This window comes from Erythrolamprus reginae, chromosome 6 (genome assembly GCF_031021105.1).
Source record: "Erythrolamprus reginae isolate rEryReg1 chromosome 6, rEryReg1.hap1, whole genome shotgun sequence".
Taxonomy (NCBI): Eukaryota; Metazoa; Chordata; class Lepidosauria; order Squamata; family Dipsadidae; genus Erythrolamprus; species Erythrolamprus reginae.
In genome coordinates, this window is record NC_091955.1 from 1693190 (window position 1) to 1715950 (window position 22761).

Below are 22761 nucleotides of genomic sequence, written 5' to 3' on the forward strand. Positions count from 1 at the left end.
TTCTCTTCACATCTCTTCTCATCTCTTCTCCTCTCCCCTTTCCTTCTCTCCTCCTCTCCTCTCCTTTCCCCTTCCCTCCTCTCCTCTCCCCTCCTCTCCCCTCTCCTTTCCTTCTCTTCTCATCTCTTCTCCTCCCCTCTCCCTTTCCCTTCTCTCTTCTTGTCTCCTCTCCCCTTTCCTTCTCTCTTATCTTCTCTTCACATCTCTTCTCATCTCTTCTCCTCTCCCCTTTCCTTCTCTCCTCCTCTCCTCTCCTTTCCCCTTCCCTTCTCTCCTCTCCCCTCCTCTCCCCTCTCCTTTCCTTCTCTTCTCATCTCTTCTCCTCCCCTCTCCCTTTCCCTTCTCTCTTCTTGTGTCCTCTCCCCTTTCCTTCTCTCTTATCTTCTCTTCACATCTCTTCTCATCTCTTCTCCTCTCCCCTTTCCTTCTCTCCTCCTCTCCTCTCCTTTCCCCTTCCCTTCTCTCTTCTCGTCTCCTCTCCCCTCTCCTTTCCTTCTCTTCTCTTCTCCTCCCCTCTCCCTTTCCCTTCTCTCTTCTTGTCTCCTCTCCCCTTTCCTTCTCTCTTATCTTCTCTTCACATCTCTTCTCATCTCTTCTCCTCTCCCCTTTCCTTCTCTCCTCCTCTCCTCTCCTTTCCCCTTCCCTCCTCTCCTCTCCCCTCCTCTCCCCTCTCCTTTCCTTCTCTTCTCATCTCTTCTCCTCCCCTCTCCCTTTCCCTTCTCTCTTCTTGTCTCCTCTCCCCTCTCCTTTCCTTCTCTTCTCTTCTCCTCCCCTCTCCCTTTCCCTTCTCTCTTCTTGTCTCCTCTCCCCTTCTCTCTTCTCTTCTCTTCACATCTCTTCTCATCTCTTCTCCTCTCCCCTTTCCTTCTCTCCTCCTCTCCTCTCCTTTCCCCTTTCCTTCTCTCCTCCTCTCCTCTCCTTTCCCCTTCCCTTCTCTCCTCTCCCCTCCTCTCCCCTCTCCTTTCCTTCTCTTCTCATCTCTTCTCCTCCCCTCTCCCTTTCCCTTCTCTCTTCTTGTGTCCTCTCCCCTTTCCTTCTCTCTTCTCTTCTCTTCACATCTCTTCTCATCTCTTCTCCTCTCCCCTTTCCTTCTCTCCTCCTCTCCTCTCCTTTCCCCTTCCCTTCTCTCCTCTCCCCTCCTCTCCCCTCTCCTTTCCTTCTCTTCTCATCTCTTCTCCTCCCCTCTCCCTTTCCCTTCTCTCTTCTTGTGTCCTCTCCCCTTTCCTTCTCTCTTCTCTTCTCTTCACATCTCTTCTCATCTCTTCTCCTCTCCCCTTTCCTTCTCTCCTCCTCTCCTCTCCTTTCCCCTTCCCTTCTCTCTTCTCGTCTCCTCTCCCCTCTCCTTTCCTTCTCTTCTCTTCTCCTCCCCTCTCCCTTTCCCTTCTCTCTTCTTGTGTCCTCTCCCCTTCTCTCTTCTCTTCTCTTCACATCTCTTCTCATCTCTTCTCCTCTCCCCTTTCCTTCTCTCCTCCCACCCCTTCCCTCATCTCTTCACCTCTCATCTCATCTCCTCTCCACTCCCCTTCCCCTCTCTCTTCTCATATCTTCTCCTCTTTTTTCCCTCTTCTCTTCCCTTCCCTCTTCTCCTCTTTTCTTCTTTCCTTTCCTCCTCTCCTCTTCCCTTTCCTTCCCTTTTTCCTGTACCCCAATCTTCTCTCCTCTCCTCTTCCCCCCCTCTTCTCTCCTCTCCTGCACTGCTCTACCCTTCCCTTTTCCCATCCCCCCTCTCCAATCTAGTCTTTTCTCCTCTTCCGTTCCCGACCGGTCCCTTCTCTTTGACTCTAAATCCTTCCATTCCTCACTAATTCATCCAGAACTGAAGAAGCTTCTTGAGTGAGAAGCGAAACATTTTCAAGGGGGAGGTGTGTGAACCAAGGAAGTCCAGGTCTTTTCTGAAAAGAACCTCTGCAGCACCGTAGAAAAGTTCCCAGGACCTTCTCTAAAGAAGCAGAATTGGCCCTCTGCATGCCTGGATAATAATTCACGAAGGGTTCTTCAGTCCGGCACAGAGTAGAGCTTTCCCTGCTCCCAGAGCTCTCCCCTGGCCTCCGGGTTCAAGCGTTTAGCAAATGATTATCTCAGAAGAACAACAGAGGAGCAGGTGATTAGCCCTCCTGCCTAGGGAACTAGCGGGAGCTCTTTCACTGGCTTCCAGTCGGCCCTGTCTTGGCCAAACGTGAACATTCAGGTTGTTTAAACTAGATGGACAAAGGGTGCCACCCTGGATCGGCCTTCGCTTTGTCGGACCTCCCCACATTTATTTTATTTCATTTTTATTTTATGTTACTTTATTTTTATTTTTATTTCACTTTATTTTATTTTATTTTATGTTTTGACTAAAAGTTTGACCAGAAGTTTGGTAGAGAATCTCCTTGCCCGATCTCAAGACTTGCTATCTATCTATCTATCTATCTATCTATCTATCTATCTATCTATCTATCTATCTATCTATCTATCTATCTATCTATTCCTCTCTGTCTGTGTGTCTGCCTGCCTGCCTACCTACCTACCTACCTACCTACCTATCTATCATCTATCTATGTATCTATCTACCTATCTATCATCTATCTATGTATCTATCTACCTATCTATCATCTATCTATCTCTTGTATCTGTCTGTCTGTCTGTCTGTCTGTCTGTCTGTCTGTCTGTCTGTCTATCTATCTATCTATCTATCTATCTATCTATCTACCCATTAATTAGAGTTGAAAGGGACCCTGTAGGTCATCAAGTCCAACCCCCTGCCCAGGCAGGAAATCCTATAGCACCCCAGCCAAATGACAGTCCAATCTCCTCTTGAAAATGTCCAAAGTTGGGGGAGTTCGCAATCTCTGTTCCAGTGGTTGATCGCTCTGACTGTCAGGAAGTTCTTCCTTATTTCCAGGTTGAATCTCTCCTTGGTCAGCTTCCATCCGTTGTTCCTCGGATTGATTGACTGATTGATTGATTGGATTTATATGCCACCCCTCTCCAAAGACTCGGGGTGGCTTTCAACATATAAAAAGAAAACAATACACTACAGTGGCCTAAATCCAATTAATTTAAAACTAAATAAACTAATCTAAAATCCCCCAATTATATTAAAAAGTCAATCATACCCACTCAAACAACAACATATGTAACATTCATTGTCCAGAGGGCTGGAGTCTAATTGCCCCAAGCCTGGCGGCATAGTTGAGAAGACTCTTGCGGAAGGCAGGGAGGGTGGGGGCACTGGGAATCTCCGGGGGAGCTGATTCCAGAGGGCCGGAGCCACCACAGAGAAGGCTCTTCCCCTAGGCCCTGCCAAGCGACATTGTCTAGTTGACGGGACCTGGAGAAGGCCGACTCTGTGGGACATGACTGGTCGCTGGGACTCAGGCAGCAGAAGGCGGTCTCGGAGGCAATCTGGTCCGGTAGAGCTTTCCAGGTCATAACCAAGCTTTAACATAACCTGGACCCCTCTTTGGATTAGACGATTCAAAGATCTACCAAACTCTGGATCCTAGCCTTCATCCAGAACTACATCCACAGCCCAAACCGAAGGATTTGCACACCAACCAACCAACCCAGAGAGAAGATCCAACTCTTGCTTTCCCCCTGTGTGGTGGAGCTCGAAGCGTTTACGAAGGGCTTTCCGACAATTTAGGACATTGTGTCCTTCTCTCGTTGTGGTCCTGGTGGACAACAGCCACATCAGAGAAACCACAACTAAAGTCACTACTGTTGTTTCTGCCCAAAGAGGTTGTCCCAGAGAAGAAACCCTCGACCACTTCCTGCTTGTATAACCCAGAGAGTTGGCTTGATCCAGGTTGAGTGTCTAATTTTATACGATGGCTGGGGGGAGGAAGTGATCTCAGATCTCTGTCTGAGAATCTCTCTGTGAAGGAGTGGACAGAGTGATCTCTCAGTGGTCAAAGAGACACATAGACAGAGGAAACGTGGAGTTTTAGCAGATATCCAGCTGATAAGCCAGAGATATGAGTAATAATTTAGTAATACAATCCTAATACTGTATTTTTCTGAGTAGAAGACACACAAGGTGCATCTTATAAGACATATAAGATGCACCTTAGTTTTGAATCTGCTAAGCAGGTATTCATCTGGCTAGCGTCCTTAGTCAGCACGTTATTTGATCCCCTGGTTAGGGCTTTAAAAAAACTTTATTTGGAGAGAGTAAGAATGAAAGATCTTGCAAGCCGGTAAGAGCTGGGAACATCATTAGCGCCTGGAAAGAAACATTAAGGGCAAGTAGAGCAATGAAAACAAAACCCTACAAAGACCAGGGTTTGGAAAACGTTCTTTGCAGAGAGTAACAATGAGAGGGCTTGCAAGTGGGTAAGAGCTGGGAAGATCGTTAGCACCTGATTAGGGCTGGAAAGAAACATTTGGAGCAAGTTAGAACCATGAAAAAAAAACCTGCAAACACTTAGGGCTTGGAAAACATTCTTTGCAGAGAGTAACAATGAAAGAGCTTGCAAGCCGGTAAGAGCTGGGAAGATCGTTAGCACCTGATTAGGGCTGGAAAGAAACTTATTTGGAGCAAGTTAGAGCAATGAAAAAAAAAAACCTGTAAAGACGAAGGGCTTGGAAAACATTCTTTGCAGAGAGTAACAATGAAAGAGCCTGCAAGGTAAGAGCTGGGAAGATTGGTAGCAGCTAGTTAGGGCTGGAAAAAAAATACAAAATAAAACAAATGCTTTGGGCAGGGCTTTTCTAGCATACCACACATCAAAGTTCAGGTAATTAAATATCTAATAAACAAGGTTTTAGAGCCATGGGCAAAACAACACAAGTGCAACAGGAAGCTGTAGATATTTTTCACGCGTTTTAGTTTCCAGTCGCCTAATTTTACCCTCCAGTCTCCTACGTCTAAGCTCATACTGAATCCTGTTATATTACACAGACACACACCCCAAATAAACCCAAAACTTGCAGAAAAATAATTCAGAAACCTCTGTTTTAATAGCATTACTCATAAAACAAGTTCTGCCTCTTTAAACTTCCACAGTTAAATTGGCTTTGGTTTCTGCATCGTAGGAAAACGGCCTTTAGATGCACTAAGCAGGGTTCAATCTCAGCCTTGTCTACGTGTTTCGTGTGTGTGTGTGTGTGTGTTCCATATATACTGCTCAAAAAAACAAACCCTCAAAGAACCCATCCTGGATCTGGATGAATGAAATATTCTCACTGAATCCTTCGTTCTGTACAAAGTTGAATGTGCACAACAGCAGGTGAAATTGATTGTCCATCAGTGTTGCTTCCTAAGTGGACAGTTTGATTTCATAGAAGTTTCATTGACTTGGATTTATATTGTGTTGTTTAAGTGTATATATATACTTGACAAAAAAAATCACTCATATACAGTATATACACTGCTCAAAAAAATAAAGGGAACATTTAAACAGCAGAATATAACTCCAAGTCAATCAAACTTCTGTGAAATCCAACTGTCCACTTAGGAAGCAACACTGATTGACCATCAATTTCATTTTGTTGTCAGCGCATTCAACTTTGTACAGAACAAAGGATTCAATGAGAATATTTAATTCATTCATATCTGCCATGTGGTCTTTAAGTGTTCCCTTTATTTTTTTATGTTTGTTTTCGTAGATTTTCACGGGTATATGTATGTAGATTGCTGTGAGTTCGGGTTTTTCAAAATATTACACGGGGGGGGGGGAAATGTTACACAACGATCTACATATATATTTTCCAGGGCTTTGTGGAAAGAGAAGGGAATCTGTTAATGATAGCCTAGAAAGAGAGGCTCTTTTCCCCACTGGCTTGTGACTACCCAGTGGAAGATTGTGGCTTCTTTGTCCTGCAAATTAAGAGCAAACCTCAGCAAACCCTCCAATTACCCGGAGCTTTAAAAGAGGGCATTTCTCTGCAAGGCAAAAGAAAACCTCAACTTTTTATTCTACATCTAGGGAGATTCCCCATCATCCACGGTTGTCCCAGAGGTGCTTTTTCAAGAGGCAACTGGACTTCCTTATTTTTTCTTTGAAGACGTTTCGCTTCTCATTCAAGAACCACGCAGGCAGAACCGAAGAAGCTCCTTGGATGAGAAGGGAAAGACCTTCAAAGAAAAGCAAGACAGTCTTGAAAAAAAGCACCTTTGGGTTTCTTCCTTAGTCCTGGAAGAGCAATTGTCTTAAATCTGTGACTTGTTTTCAACTAATTTTGGGCCTCCGGATCCAAAAATAACCACAGTTTTGGTCTATCACGTCAACTTTTTAAGCTATTGGATACCCTCCAAAGTCATACAAATTGTGTATACGGTTTACAAAGACGAATTTTATCCATACAAAGGCTATAATAGTTACCCCAAGTTAAATTGTGTTCATACAAAGAGTTGTTTTTTTATCGAACGGTAATTATACATATTAAGGGAAAAAATTTCACTTAGAGCTTTTTCTGGAGTGTTTAATCTGTGGACCTTCTCGCTTAATGCTCCAACAATAGTCAGTCATCCTGTGTACATCCCATCTACCTACATCCCCTGCCTCCATGACCTTCAAATCTTGGTGGAACCACTCACCCAGCTCATCATTGGCTGCACCAAGAGTTTCCAGGAAGTGAGCAAGAGGGCTATGTCAAAAATGCCATTTGATGCTCATGTTGCCTCATTAACTATATTATATATACTGTAGTTAATCTATATTCATATGCTGCCTCAAATCTTCGAAGAGTGGCAGCATATAAATCTAAATTATTATTATTATTAATAATAATAATATATAATATATAGTCTACGGAGATGGGCAGAATACAAATCTAATAAATAATAGTAATAATAATAATAATAATAATAATAATAATAATAATAATAATAATAATAATAATAATAATATAAGGTGTAGAGGAAAAGCTTGATGTGGTGGAAGAAAACTAACTACAGATTTGAAACCAGCCTTTAACTATAAAAAAAGCTCAAAAATCAAACCCAACAGAAATTGTGTTACAAATTTTTCCCCATTGTTGGTTTTCAGTTTCCCAAACTGGGTCAATATTTTGGGTTATTAATTGGAGTCTTTAATTATTTGTGTATGTTCAGTTTTGTGTGTGTGTTGGTCATGTAGCATGCTTGTTTGTCTTTTTTTATACATATATTCAATAAAGATTTTTTTTTTAAAAAAAATTAAAAAGGAAAAAAAAATCCAAAACACCAGGATGCTTTGGCCTTGCTCGGCCGGTTCAGAAGAGAAAAAACCTTATCTAATCTAACCGCCAAGGTGGCTCTTCTCTTTCTTTGGAATGTGAAACATGCAAGAGTATTTATTGCATCTGCAAAAGTTTCCAGTTTCCCTATGCAAAAACAGCAGCGGGAGGGAAGACGCCAAGTGAGGTCAAGATTCAAACTCCATCGCGACTGCAGAAAACACGACTTCAGCAACAGAGTGATCAATGCCTGGAAGGCACTACCTACCTTTTGTTTATGTTCATACCAATACCTGCTATCCTGTACATGTTTGGACAAATAATCCCCAAATCCTCAACCTTACATTATCTACAATAGACCTCTCCCCCTTTTCTAAGAGGTCTGTAAGGGGGCGTGCATAAGCACCCTCTTCTCCTAATGTCTTTTTATCTTTTCTGTCTCTTCTGCCCCACAAATCCCAGCGGCCGATTAGGTCCCACAGAGTTGGCCTTCTCTGGATCCCATCAACAAAACAATGCCGTCTGGCGGGACCCAGGGGAAGAGCCTTCTCTGTGGCGGCCCCGGCCCTCTGGAATCAACTCCCCCCCCCCCGGAGATTAGATTGCCCCCACCTTCCTTGCCTTTCGCAAACTCTTAAAAACCCACCTTTGTCGCCAGGCATGGGGAAATTGATTCCCCTCAGCCCCTCTGTTTTATGTACGGTTTGTTTGGGTTCTATGATTGTTTTTAATTGAGGGTTTTAAAACTGTTTTGGCTTTTAACATTGGATTTGTATTTTGTATGCTGTGAGCCGCTCCGAGTCTTTGGAGATGGATGGCATACAAATCTAATAAATTATTATCTATCTATCTATCTATCTATCTATCTATCTATCTATCTATCTATCTATCTATCTATCTATTTATTGGATTTGTATGCCACCCCTCTCCGTGGATTCGGGGTGGCTCACAGCAAACAAGGAATACATAATAAAACAATTTGATCCAATTAATAATAATTAAAAGACTTTTTAAAAAATCCTAAAAATTAAAATATTCAGTTAACCTTCACTCAATCAATAATTATAATTATACTTATTTACTTACTTATTTATTTATTTATTTATTAGATTTGTATGCCGCCCCTCTCCACGGACTCGGAATGACTTAACATACTACAATACTATATTTGTATGACAAACAAACAATTAAATAAATAAATAACAAATAAATAAATAATAATCATAATTTCAGACAAGCCTCAGAGAAAAACGCTCCATGTGCCTTCCTTGGGTTCCTTCCTGGTGGGGAATTGGGCTGGCTCCACACAGGGAAATAGGACCGGGTTTTAATATTTTTTTTAATTGATTTTGTCCAATACACAATGAGGCTTTTAGTGGGTATACCCATAGTAAAATACCTAATGAAGGTTGTGGGGTGGGCAGGGCGGGCGCAAGATCCGGAGCTGTCCGGTCCCTGAAACCGGAGCGCAAAGGCGAGAGAAGCGAAGCCCCCTTCTCTCCGCGAGCGCTTGCCAAGGAAGGCGGGGAAGGAGGCGCGCTGGCCCCGCGTGGGAACGAGGCTCTGCCCCCCCCCCTCCCTCCAGCCAAGGGGCGTCCCCTCCCTGGCTCTGCCCGCCTCTCCGCAGCCGGGGCAGGGCAGGACAAGGGCGGCTCAGCCCCGCGCCTTCGCTTCCTTTCCTCCTCAGATCTTCCAATGGCGCCAGCTGGAGAACCTCTATTTCCGCGAGAAGAAGTTCTCCGTGGAGGTGCATGACCCACGCAGGTAAGGAGGAAGCGGGTGGGGAGGCGGCAACGGCCGGGAAGGCGATGGGGCGGCCGCTTTAGCAGGGGGAGTCGCCTCGACCAGCCACCCACCCGTGGAGAGATGGAAACCTTGCGCCTTTTACGCACGGGAATTGGAGACGCGCGGAGGGCGCTTTTGCGCCTCTTTCCTCGCCCGCCCACCCGAGAAATCAGCCCCGATGGGTGCAGTCCGAGAGGGAGAAAGGAAGAGTTTGGGGGGGGGGGGTCGGGGAAAAGCCCACTCACCTCCAGCGGGGGCTCGCGGGCGCCCGGTTGCAAATGGACCTTTTTAATCAAAGCCACCTCTTAAATCTTTGGGGAATTGGCTGCCGCGCTTGGAGTTTATTCCGGGACAAAAAGCCTGCAGCGTGGACGATAATCCCGGGTTAGATCAGATAATTGGGGGGGGGGGTATTTAACTCTTTTGCGAAGAATGTCCATGCAATCTTGGATACTCCCTGCTGCAAACAGAAAAGAGGGTTGGTTGTATTAAGGGTTTTTAAAAAATTGTTTGCAATTGTCTTTCTTTAGATGTCGTTTTTTCTTCTTGCAAGAATCCTTCGGGAGTTGGGTGACATATTAATTAATTAATTGTGGGATCATTTTTCTTGCTGGAGCGATGACCAAGACGAGTTTTATTTTATTTTATTTTTAAAGAGGGTTTTTTTTATTTCTCCCCCACAAATTCCATTCTTATCACACATATGCCTTAAAATGTATGAATAAAATATACATGTTCAATATTTCAATAAACCGATATCTTATTTTGCACCTTTTTTTCAACACTTATTATCTAACCCAACACTCGCCATCACTCTGCTAAACAAATAATTCTCTCAACACTGTCAAACTATTTACTAAGTCTGCACTACTATTGCTAGTAGTTTTTTCTCATCATTCCTATCACCCATCTCCTCCCACTTATGACTGTATGACTGTAGCTTGTTGCTTGTATTCTTAAAATTATTACTATTGTTTCCTCATTGCTTATTTGACCCCTATGACAATCCTTAAGTGTTGTACCTTATGATTCTTGACAAATGTATCTTTTCTTTTACATGAGCATCTGCACCCAAGACAAATTCCTTGTGTGTCCAATCACACTTGGCCAATCAAGAATTCTATTCTATTCAGCCTTCATCCCTTCTTCCTACTTTCTTCCTCCTTGTCTCCCCTTTCTCCTTCCCTCTATTCATTGGGCCAAGACAGTTTTTAGTCCGGATAGTTATAACACCCTAAATGTGTTGTGTTGTTGTTGTTTTTAAATCTGGTAATTTTCCACAAGTGGCTTCCATCCCCTGGTTCCCACCCTGCATAGATATTTTTTTTCAATTGCATTTTGAATGTTATTGCCTCCAACAGTAATGGTGATGTGGAAGCGTTATTATCGTAAACCATGTGACCTTTAGCTTCAATGGAATTGCTCTGATATAACATGTGTTATTATTATTATTATTATACCGTGTGCGTTTTTATATCCGTGCTAGCTTTTATTTTTCATCGGTACTTAATTTTTCTTCCGATAACATAAACAGCAACTCCACTTGTGGCTGTCAAAATTAGATAATACAATAAAAATGGGTGTGGGGTTTTATTGTTTAGTTTTTTGCAGCCTCTGTTTTTGTGCACTTTCTCTCAAATGGTTACAAGGTCGTCCTCGGTTTATGGATCCCAACTGAGCTCCAAATTTCTGTCATTCAACGAGAGAGTTTGTTGAGTTTTGTCTTCTTTAATGTCCTTCCGGCTGCAACTGTTAAGTGAATCACTGCAGTTGTTAAGCTAGTAACACAAGGTTGTTTTTCCAGTGTAACTTCGAACTAAATGAGTAGTTGTAAACCAAGGATTTTGTGGTCTCTCATTTCCCAGTTGGAAAGCCTGCTCATACTAGAGAGATCCACCTTGGTGCAAAGTAGGTGCATAAGCATAAAATCTGAGAAGCTGTTGGCAACCAGAACGTTTCCTTTTGTTTTCCAGCCCAAAGAAAAGAGTCATTATATTAAGCGCCTTTTTTTTTTTTTTGCAGCTTTGTGTTCTTTGCTGGTTGTCAATATATAATGCGTTTCACAGCTGCTTGTGTGAAGTGGGGGAGGCAGGGGCACCCCAAGTTTCTGCAGCAGGCTGGGGATGAAAACTCAGGCGGGAAGCAATGGTTGTGTATCCCGTGCACTTTTAATTCCATTCTCGTTATGACTAAGCTCTCTGTTCCTGCTCAATGTTGCGCTTGGCCAGAGTCCAGGCGAAAAAACTTTCCTGTCTGCAATCCGTCCCGGTGAAATGAGTAAGCAGAGAGAAAAGGCCGAGGGACTTTCTGCAAACTTGGCTCCCTGCGATGACTTAGGCCCATGATGGCGAACCTGCGGAACGCGTGGCACAGGCGGCAAACGGAGCCCTATCGGAGGGCACGCGAGGCCTTGCCCTATGTCGCTTCCAGCGCACAGGCGTGCTCTATCCAGCTGGTTTTTGGCCTTGGGCAAAAGGCCGTGTCTCCCTCCGGAGGCTTCAGGGAAGCTTCCTGAAGCCCCAGAGTGCCAAAAAACGCCCAACGGGCAAACCGGAAGTTCAAAAAAACAGACTTCCGGTTGTCCCACCGTGCTGTTTTTCACACTCCAGAGCATTCAGGAAGCTACAGGGAATGGAAACACCTTGAAAATCCAGATTTGGAATCCAGATTTGTGAAGCTCCCTTTGAACAGTTTTTGTGGAAACTGAGTTCTGTACGTGTCTATTGAGCTCTGCGGTGATTTTAGGAGCTTTAGGTCTTGCGATCCGCTCTAACAATTTACTTTAGAGTCTGAACGGTCTCTCTCAGACAACTTCGACTTTCGACCAGACCTGTGCTTGGCTGAGGACGTTTTCCCTTCTCTTTCAAAAGCGGTCATGACTTTTGAGACATGACCTCTTGAGACGCCAAACATTCGGGCACTTTCTGTGACACTAGCGCCTGCCATTCGAGCACCAACAATTGGGCCTCTTTGAAAGTCTGAGAGCTCTGCCATTTCTAGAAGTTTATAACCAATTTCCTTAAATTTCTGTTTTAAAAAAAGGTAGTTTAAAAAATCATATCAAATAACAGAATAAAAAACACATAAAATATGTCAAGTTTTGATTGATTTGAACATGTTCAAACATTAGGATGCCAAAAGGTCGAGTGTTTCCATTTGTTTGTCCACCCCCTGTACTTAGAATATTGGACTTGTCCATGTCATTTCGATGATCCTAGGAGGGGGGGGGGGAAGGGAAATATCAAAATGTTCGGTGTCAAGAAGACATTTAATTGTGCAGAATTTTAAGTTTCCGCCTTGCTTTCTAAGGAGACCAGATTATACTCATATCAACATAGGACGTGTTGATGTAATTAATCTAATAATTTGAAAAGAAAAAAAGATTAGCCAGGGTGTAAACTGCCAATTAGGAAATCTGGATCCAGCAGGAACATAATTCAGATTCTAGGCTTTTTGCCAAAAAAAAGGGAAGGTATTTTAAGATGGAATTGCTCAAGGGCTGCGAGTTGGAAGCCAAGCCATTGCAACCAGGCTGGTTTTAGGAAAGGTCTGTTTTTAACATTATCCGTAGCAAAGTATTTCCACCTACATCAGCGGCTCTCAACCTTTCTAATGCCACCACCCCTTAATATAGTTCCTTAGGTTGTGGTGACCCCCAACCATAAGACTAGCCCCAATTCTCCCAACAGAGCTTGAAGCTGATTGGCAGGAAGGTCAGAGGGACGCCCCCACTGTAAACACCTGATTGGTCGGATTGTAAAAATATGTTCCAAGGCGCCAGAATAGAAGCTTTATTTTTATTTTATTTATTTTATTTATTAGATTTGTATGCCGCCCCTCTCCGTAGACTCGGGGCGGCTCACAGCATACAATAAAACAATTCATAACAAATCTAATAAATTTAAAAAATATTTAAAAAACCATTATTAAAGCAGACATACACACAAACATACCATACATAAATTGTATAGGCCCGGGTGTGTGTGTGTGTGCCTGTAGTTCCTCACACTAGGGGAAATTTGTCTCAGGCAACCCCTGTGAAACGGTCGTTCGACCCCAAAAGGGGTCCCGACCCCCAAGTTGAGAACCACAAGACTTGGGTGAGAGCAAGAAGGAAGCAACATTCCACAAGGGGACATGCGTGTGTGTGTGAGAGATTTCGGTGATTTTTTTTCCCTTCCGCACATGACTGTTCACCAAACATTTATGGATGTTAAAGAAAAAAAATGATAAATAAAATTATACATGTAAAACAAGTTCAATATTGTTAATCTTCCATTTATGAGCACAATTGAGCCTAACATTTCAGTTGCGGGATGAAACAGCCGTGAAGGGAGTTTTGCCCCATTCGTTGTCTCCGTTGTTAAGTGCAGTCATTAAGTCAGTCGCACGGTCATTAAGTGAATCTGACTTCTCCGTTGACATGACCCCAGGACACGGCGAGCATCATAAATACGAGTGAGTTGCCGAGCGTCTGAATTTTGACCCTGTGACCACGAGGATACCACAGTGGTCGGAAGTGTGGAAAACGGTCTTAAGTCGCTTTTTGTCAGTGCCGTCGTAATGTGGATCGGTCGCTAAATGTAATTTTTGTACTGACTATAATAGCAAGCAGGGGTCCCCAACCTGGGCACCTGCAGCCCACTACTGGGTCGTGGCCTATTTGCAACCGGTAGTAAAACTGGAGCTGTGTGCACTATTTTGGGTCTATGGCGTGCACATGTATGTATCCCATTGAGATTTCGCTTCTGGGCATGCGCAGGAAACAAAATCTCATGAGTGGATATGAGAGTGAGAGAGATTTTGGTGGTTTTTTTGCTTCTGTGCATGAGCAGAAGCAAAAAAAATTGCCAAAATCTCGCACGCATTCATGTCCCGTCGTGAGATTTTGCTTCCTGTGCATGCCCAGAAGCAAACTCTCACTGAGACACCTTTGCGCGCATGCCAGAGATCCGAAGCTGCGCACACAGTGCCCCAATAGCAGCAGTAGCCACAACCCCCACCGCATGAGAGGTGGGCTGGAGCACATACATGCATAAAACACAGTGGCGGGCGCACGCATGCACAGCTCAACTCGCGCGAGTGTCTCCCCTGCCCCTCACACAAGACCCCTCCCCACCCCGTACGGGGCCACCAACATGGAAAGTTTGGGGAATGCTGTCCCTCCGACCATAAGAAAGACTCGACGGGTCGCTTTCTCTCGTTGACGCCGCCCTTCTTCTGTCCTTCTAGGGCATCGGTGACCAGGAGGACTTTCGGCCATAGTGGAATTGCGGTGCACACTTGGTATGCCTGTCCCGCCTTGATCAAGTCCATCTGGGCTATGGCCATCAGTCAACACCAGTTTTACCTGGACAGGAAGCAGAGCAAGGTAAGGACAGGAAGCGGACGAGGGAAGAGGACGGCTCAGTGTAGACTTTTGTGTGATGGTGTTTAATCCTCATAGTTGTGACACCCTAAATGTGTTGTGTTATTGTTGTTTTTAAATCTGGTAATTTTCCACAATGGACTTCCATCCCCTGGTTCCCACCCTGCATGGATTTTATTTTTTAAAAAATTGTGTTTTGAATGTTATTAGGTCCCACAGAGTCGGCCTTCTCTGGGTCCCGTCAACCAAACAATGTCATCTGGCGAGACCCAGGGGAAGAGCCTTCTCTGTGGCAGCCCCGGCCCTCTGGAATCAACTCCCCCCAGAGATTAGGACTGCCCCCACCCTCCTCGCCTTTCGTAAGTCATTAAAAACTCATCTCTGCCGCCAGGCAAGGGGAAATTAACATACACACCCCAATTGTCAAGGTTGGTGTATGGTTTGATTGGATTGTGTGATTAATTTATTATAAGGGTTTTAAACTGTATTTTTAAAATTGGATTTGTACACTGTTTATGTTGTTGTGAGACTTCGGAGAGGAGCAGCATACAAATCTAATAAATTACTACTACTACTACTACTACTACTACTACTACTACTATTATTATTATTATTATTATTATTATTATTATTATTATTGCCTACAACAGTAATGGTTATGTGGAAGCATTGTTATCGTAACCCATGTGCCCTTTATCTTCAATGGAATTGCTGTGATTTAACATGTGTTGTTATTATTATACCGGGTGCTTCCATATCCATATATAGTTTTTATTTTTCATCGGTACTTATTTTTTTCTGGATAACATGAACAGCAACTTCACTTGTGGCTGTCAAAATTAGATAATACAATTTAAAACGAGTGTGGGATTTTATTATTTAGTTTCTTGCAGCCTCTATTTTACTCTGTGCAGTTTTTCTTTCAAATTGTTACAAGGTCGTCCTCGGTTTACGGATCCCAGCTGAGCCCCAAATTTCTGTCATTCAGTGAGACAGTTTGTTGAGTTTTGTCCCGTTTAATGTCCTTCCGGCTGCAACTGTTAAGTGAATGGTCCCTAAATAAGTGCTTGTAAACCAAGGATTTCATGGTCTCTTATTTCCCAGTTGGAGTAGTCCGCTTATACAATGAGATCATATATTCGGAGAAGCTAACTTGGAAATACAGTATGAGTTTTAGATAAGAATTGCCCGTTATAAGGGGTTTTTTTCTTATTGGAGATAAAACCTTCATGTTTTTTAACTTTAACTTTTAAGTATGGAAAATCCATCCGGAAGCATGCACACAATGAGGACTAGGAATCCTGTGTGGGTTTTTAAACTAAAGCTGCCTGGAAGCTCTTTTTTATTTTTTAAATATCTTTATTAATTATTGACATTAAAAAGAAGACAAGACAAATACAGAACAAAGACAAGAAAGAAAGAAAGAAAAAACATAAATTTGCCAACCTACATGTTGGCATTGCTACTACAGCTTTCAAACTTTTATTTTCTGTATTCATTTACATGAGTCTTGGCCGTGTTAATTTCACACTTATATCCAGTATTTTATAATAAAGGAATAATAAAGAATAACAAGATTGCTAGAGAATAACATATTTGACTGTAATGTAAATATTTAAAATTTTAAATATTTTTTTTGGTCAACCCAATTATACCATCTATTCCACGTCTGGTAGAATTCTGTGTTGTCCTTTTGTCGAATTTCCATTGTCATTTTGTTCATTTCAGCAATTTCATAGATTTTATTTATTATATTTAAGGTTGATGGAATATTACTTAATTTCCAAGTTTGCACAAATGTGATTCTGGCCGCAGTAATTATGTGTATTGTTAGGTATCTGTCCTCTTTTGATATTTTTTGCCTAATAATTCTGAGCATGTGTAACTCTGGTTTTAATGGAATTTGTAAGTTAGTTATTTGTTCTAAGAGACTTTTGATTTTAGTCCAAAACTTTTTGGCCATTGGGCAAGTCCATCATGTATGGTAGTAGGTTCCGGTTTTCTTTTGACATTTCCAGCATTTTGGTGATATATTTGGATACATTTTGGAAAGTTGAGCAGAACGCTCTTTCCTTTTTTTAATGCAACCCTTCAGAAGGAGACTGGGCAGACTTGGGGAATAATTGCTTTAAATAGTTTACATGTTTTTTGAATGAGAGAAGTCTGGAACCACAGGGACAATGAGATTTATAGGCGACCCCATGTTGAAGGGAAGCATTTGGCCCTGAAAAGTAATTGAAATCCTTGCCATGCGGCTAATCATGAATCAATCCACGTGGGAAGGAAGGGCCTTCTTCCTTTTGAGTGGCTCTTTTCATCAAAGCTGGGCTTCAGAATTCAGACCTGGAATGTTGGCATTTGTTTAGCCCAAGCAAAATAAACCACTATAGATATATATAGTGGTACCTCAAGATACGAACCCCTCGTCTTACGAACAACTCGTGATACGAACCCGGGGTTCAGAAAATTTTTGCCTCTTCTTACGAACTTTTTTCGAGTTACGAACCGGCGTTCGGAGACTGCTGGGAAGCCGCGCGGCTGTTTTAAAAGGTGACAGTCGAGCTGGGGGGCTTCCCAGCAACCCCCCGAACCCGGAAGTTCGGCAAAAGTTCGGGGTTCGGGAAGCCCCCCAGCCCGGCTGTGACCTTTTAAAACAGCCTGGGGGCTTCTCGGCGGCCTCCCGAACCCGGAAGTTCGGGTTTGGCGTTCGGTGTTTGGGAGGTCGCTGAGAAGCCCCCAGGCTGTTTTAAAAGGTGACAGCCGGGCGGCAGCGGGTTTTTTTGCGGGTTTTTTTTGGGTTGCACGGATTAATTGACTTTACATTGTTTCCTATGGGAAACAATGTTTCATCTTACGAACCTTTCGTCTTACGAACCTCCCCCCAGTGTTCTCTCTAAAAAATTTTTGGGGTGGGCGGAAAAGTATAGTGTCTGAGCGGCAGTCCCTTCGGGACTGGGCGACACAGAAATAATAATAAAATTTCCCTCTCGGCTTCTGGGCAGGTTTGGAAAACTCTGAGTTGATGATGATTTTTAAGTGAGCGATTGCTCACCTGCTCAGCTTAGAGGGAACTATGCCTCCCCCTGGAACCAATTAGGTTCGTAAGACGAGGTATGACTGTATATTCAGCAGGAATTGAGAGAATTTTCACTGTAACAAAGAACCTAAGTAATTATCACAGCCATAATTATTTATGGCTGATTTAAACACCAACGGCTATGGTACTGATAAATCCACAGTAACTGAATTTAAACATGCCTGGGATAAACATAGATCCATCCTAAGATAAAATACAGGAAATAGTATAAGGGCAGACTAGATGGACCATGAGGTCTTTTTCTGCCGTCAGACTTCTATGTTTCTATGTTCATAAATCGGAAGCTGTTAGAAATAGTTCTTAAAATTCAGTTGCCTTTGGATTCCGTTATAACACGTATATCGTACAGGATGGAGTCACCACCACTAGCAGTATGATGCGTGCGCAACTCTGCATTGCTGGCGTGTACATGTGTACACCCCAGTGGAAAATAGCAGTCCTTATTGTTCAGTTGTTGGCTTCAATTCCTGGGCTGCATTTGAACCTTTCTTTCTTTTTTCTTCCTTCCTTCCTTCCTTCCTTCCTTCCTTCCTTCCTTCCTTCCTTCCTTCCTTCTATAAAATTTATTGGCCACCCATCTCTTTCTCTCCCTTCTTTCTCCTTCTTTCTTGTTTTCTTTCTTTTTTCTTTCTTTTTCCCCTTTTTTCTCTTTCTTTCTTTCTTATATAAATTTTATTGGCCACCCATCTTACTCCCTTCCTTCCTTCTTTCCTTACATAAAATTTATTGGTCACCCATCTCTTTCTCTCCCTTCTTTCTTTCTTTCTTTCTTTCTCTTTCTTTCTTATATAAACTTGATTGGCCACTCATGTCTCTCTCTCTTTTCTTTCTTTCTTTCTTTTATATATAACATTTATTGGCCACTCATGTCTCTCTCTCTTTTCTTTCTTTCTTTCTTTCTTTCTTTCTTTCTTTTATATATAGCATTTATTGGCCACCCATGTCTCTCTCTTCTTTCTTTCTCTTTCTTTCTTCCTTCCTTCCTTCCATTATTAATGCCCAGAATGCTTTCCCTTTCTCCTTTAAACCCAAGTAAGCAGCTTTCTCTCCTGGAGGTCAGAGTCCCAACCCGCGTGGCAGGAAATCTCCCCCCTCTGATCCCCGGGGATTCCTTGTCAGGCGAAGATGAATGGCCAAAGCAGGAAGCGAGGGAGGTTTTGGCAACGGAGGCAGCCCTCACCTTTTCCACGGCAGGAGTGAATGGATTCTCTGAAGGGTGACCCTCCCGATCCCTTATCCGAGCTGGGGAGAGGGAAGGCCTCACTTCTGAGTGGTGGGCCTCGGATCCCGTTTCTCGTTCCACACCGAAGAGAGCAAAATAATGAACAATGGCATCAGCCAAGTCAACCGTGCAGGACCCGAAGCTGTAGGGAGAATAAGAAACATCTGTTTTGTTTCTCTCGTTAAAAAATAAATAAATATTCTATTTTATTCTATTCTAGTTCTGAATTCTATTCTATTATATTCCATTCCATACTTTCTGTTCTATTCTATTCTCTAGTCTATATTCTACTCTACCCTACCCTACTCTATTCTATTCTATCCTAGTTCTAAATTCTATTCCATTCCATATTTTCTGTTCTATTCTCTAGTCTATATTCTATCTGCCCTACTCTATTCTATTCTGTTCTATTCTATCCTAGTTCTGAATTCTATTCCATTCCATTCCATATTTTCTATTCTATTCTACTCTGTCACTGCCAAACTTAGATGTTCACGTGATTTTGGAAGTGTAATCCTTGGAACGTGGAACTGATGATCTTGTCAACACCGTCATCATGATTTAATCACCTCAAGTCTTTCAACCTCTCCTGTATTTAGCCCCAGGGTCCTACAGAATACCCTCTCTAGTTATTTTGGGGGGGGGGGAGTGTGAGATTCTTCCTCCTTTTGACAAATTGTCGTGTACGGGTGATAAGATACTGGCGCTGAAACCTTCTGATGATTCGCGGAAGGAACTATCCAAGAGAAGGTTGGGGTTTCCTGGTCACGGATGTCTTTGTTTCCTTTCTTCTCAGTCCAAAATCCACGCCACCCGAAGCCTGAGCGAAATCGCCATCGACTTGACGGAAACCGGAACGCTGAAGACCTCTAAACTAGCCAACATGGGCAGCAAAGGGAAGATTATCAGCGGCAGCAGCGGAAGCCTTTTGTCATCGGGTAAGTCCTTTTTCCGTTGGTTCTTCAACTTAAAAACAAAAATGCCCAGGAATTGACTCAGTCGGGGGTTCCAACTTACCCTCACCGGTGCTGATGCACGCATAGCTCCAGGTGACCAGCGGGTGGGCGCCTCAGAGCGAGATTGGCTTCTGCACATGTGCAGGAAGCAAATATCATGAGAAGACACACGGGCACGTGAGATTTCGGCCATTTCTGAACATGCGCGGAAGCAAAATATCGTCAAAAATTTCCGAAATATCATGTGCGCATCATCTTGCAAGATTTTGCTGCCTGCGCATGCGCAGAAGGCAAATCTCGCTCCGACACACCTGCCCACCCATTGGTCACCTGGAACTGTACGCACAAGTCTGTTTCCGCTACTGGTGCGCCATCCTCCCCCCATCCAAGTAGGAAGCCAACAATGAATTGACTGTAATAAAACTTTGATGACATGGTGGTGAGAAGGTAGAATTGCAGGCTAAACTCTGCCCACTGCCAAGAGTTCGATCCTGAGTGGCTCAAGGTTGACTCAAACTTCCGTCCTTCCACGGTTGGTAAATGAGGACCCAGATAGTTGGGGGGCAAGAGGTTGACCCTGTAAAGCACTGTGAAGCGGTAAGCATGTCTAATTTGTATTGCTATGGTGACCAAATCCCGTCCAACTCTTTTTTGGTGTAGTATCATGATGGAAAATGCAGATTATCTTATCGGTACTGAGAGGTTTGAGAGCATAGGGGGATCCCCGGATCCCTCTTCCGACAAAGGCGTTGTGGATTTTACCTGCTGTATAACGCAAATGTAGCTGTGTTGGCCACAAAGAAGGTTTTGAAGTCCAACTTAATGTCTTTCTTTTTGATGGTTGAATTATTAATTATTATAGAGCCTTGGTGGCGCAGTGGTTAGAGTGCAGCACTGCAAGCTACTTCTGCTGCTTACCGGCTGCCAGCAGTTTGGCAGATCGAATCTCAGTAGGCTCCAGGTTGACTCAGCCTCCCATCCTTCCGAGGAGGGTCAAATGAGGACCCAGATTGTTGGGGGCAAGAGGCTGATTCTGTAAACTGCTTAGAGGGGGCTGTAAAAGCACTAGGAAGAGGTATATAAGTCTAAGTGTTATTGCTATTCCTTCCTTCCTTCCTTCCTTCCTTCCTTCCTTCCTTCCTTCCTTCCTTCCTTCCTTCCTTCCTTCCTTCCAAAGTGGGTCAAATGAGGACCCAGATTATTGGGGGCAATATGCTGACTCTCTGTAAACTGCTTAGAGAGGGTTGCAAAGCACTGGGAAGCTGTATATAAGTCTGAATGCTATTGCTATGCTATTACTATTCCTCCCTCCCTCCTTCCTTCCCTCCCTTCCTTCCTTACACGGTGGGTCAAATGAGGACCCAGATTATTGGGGGCAATATGCTGACTCTCTGTAAACTGCTTAGAGAGGGTTGCAAAGCACTGGGAAGCGGTAGATAAGTCTAAGTGCTGTTGCTATTTATATCCTGCCTTTTGTAGCAGACACCTGGGTCTCCCCTAATTTTATCCCAACGAGATTTCTAGAATTTGGGTTGGTCTGAGGGACGACATTGATCTGAGGTTGTCGAACGGAGGGGGTCTGCTTAGTCTAAGACAGCAGAAACTCAGAAATGGCACTTTTGGGGCGGCTCAAATGTGAGTTTGTAGGCTACTGCATCAGCAGTATGGAGTGTGACTTCTCTGATGGGACTTAAATTGGAAGATACCAGGGAATAGGAAGAAGGAGGAGGAGGAAAAGGCAGAAGACAGAGGCTTTGTGACAGAATAACAGAATTGGAAGGGACCTTAGAGGTCTTCTAGTCCAACCCTTAGACAAGAAACCCTATACTCTTTGGTTGTCCAACATCTTCTTAAAAACTTCCAGTGTTGGGGCGTTCACAACTTCTGGAGGTGGGCTGTTCCATGGATTAATTGTTCCAATTGTCAGGAAATTTCTCCTTAGTTCTAAGTTGTTTCTCTCCTTGTTTAGTTTCCACCCATCGCTTCTTGTTCTACCCTCAGGGGCTTTGGAGAATAGCTTGACTCCTTCTTTTTTGGGGCAACCCCTGAGAGATTGGAAGGCTGCTATCATGTCTCCCCTGGTCCTTCTTTTCATTAAACCAGCCAGGCCCAGTTCCTGCAACCGTTCTTCATACGTTTTAGCCTCCAGTCCTCTTATCATCTTGGTTGCTCTTCTCTGCACTCTTTCTAGACTCTAACAACCCATGGTTTAATTCAAGAAACCGATGTGGAATCTAGAGTCTCCCCATCAGTTTCTTGAATTAAACCATGGTTTGTCGAACGGTGTGATTCTACCCTCAGTCCAAATATTGAGAGTTGAAAAGCAATTTAGCGAAATTCTATACCGATAATGGGCCTTCATTTGTGAGTTGAGAGTGAGTAGCTTTGGACGGTCCAGCGTAAGAAGAGGAGAGATTAGGAAACTGGTGAAGAATTCCTTTTTGGCCAAGGGTTCCAAGCAAGGATCAAAACCAACTGGAATCAAACTCTTTTCGCCTTCGAGATAAGCCCAGAGCTTGTTATTTAAGCCCTCCGAGCACTGAAGGAGGATTTACTACGTCCAAGTTGCCATCCGTATAAGGGCAATTGTTGTGGTAGTGCGTGCGGTTGAAATGGCCCTTTGCACGGAGGAAAGAGAGGAGTTGTGGGCTGTTTACACAGCGGTGGTAATAAACTAGACCGTGTTCCAGTGTTTGTGGCAGCTTGGCTCAAGTTCTGCAGTCTTCCGAGATCCCTATTTGTGCATCTCAAACATCTCAAAAGCAGAGGAAGGAAAAATAGTCCAGAGCAACAGCGAGAAATCTGTTTTATTTTCCAGAGTGGCTAAAAAAAAGTCTCCGCTAGAGAGCAAGTCAAGAGCTAAGGACTCTGTTCTTTGCAAGGGGCAACTTCAGAACTGCAGGTGTGGGCTGGAGCCCCCAGCTTGGCAATTTGGTGGCAAACTTCACTTTTACTTTACTTCACTTTTACTTTACTTTTATTTTACTCTACTCTACTTTAATTTTACTTTACTTTACTTTTGCTTTACTTTACTTTTACTTTACTTTTATTTTACTCTACTCTAATTTTACTTTACTTTAACTTTACTTTTATTTTACTCTACTCTAATTTTACTTTACTTTAACTTTACTTTACTCTATTCTACTTTACTTTACTTTTACTTTATTTTACTTTTATTTTACTTTACGCT

At 43.2% G+C, this 22761-nt stretch overlaps 1 protein-coding gene across 4 annotated transcripts in view; it reads left to right on the forward strand.

Moving 5' to 3' along the window:
• Nucleotides 1-22761, forward strand: part of FRMD4A (FERM domain containing 4A) — a 263028-nt gene that overhangs the window by 206978 nt on the left and 33289 nt on the right. For all 4 annotated transcript variants that reach the window (XM_070755051.1, XM_070755049.1, XM_070755050.1 and 1 more), the window contains exons 12-14: nucleotides 8831-8907; nucleotides 14161-14299; nucleotides 19412-19553. In XM_070755051.1, the coding sequence (XP_070611152.1) occupies nucleotides 8831-8907; nucleotides 14161-14299; nucleotides 19412-19553 (358 nt within the window). The remainder of the gene's footprint in view (nucleotides 1-8830; nucleotides 8908-14160; nucleotides 14300-19411; nucleotides 19554-22761) is intronic.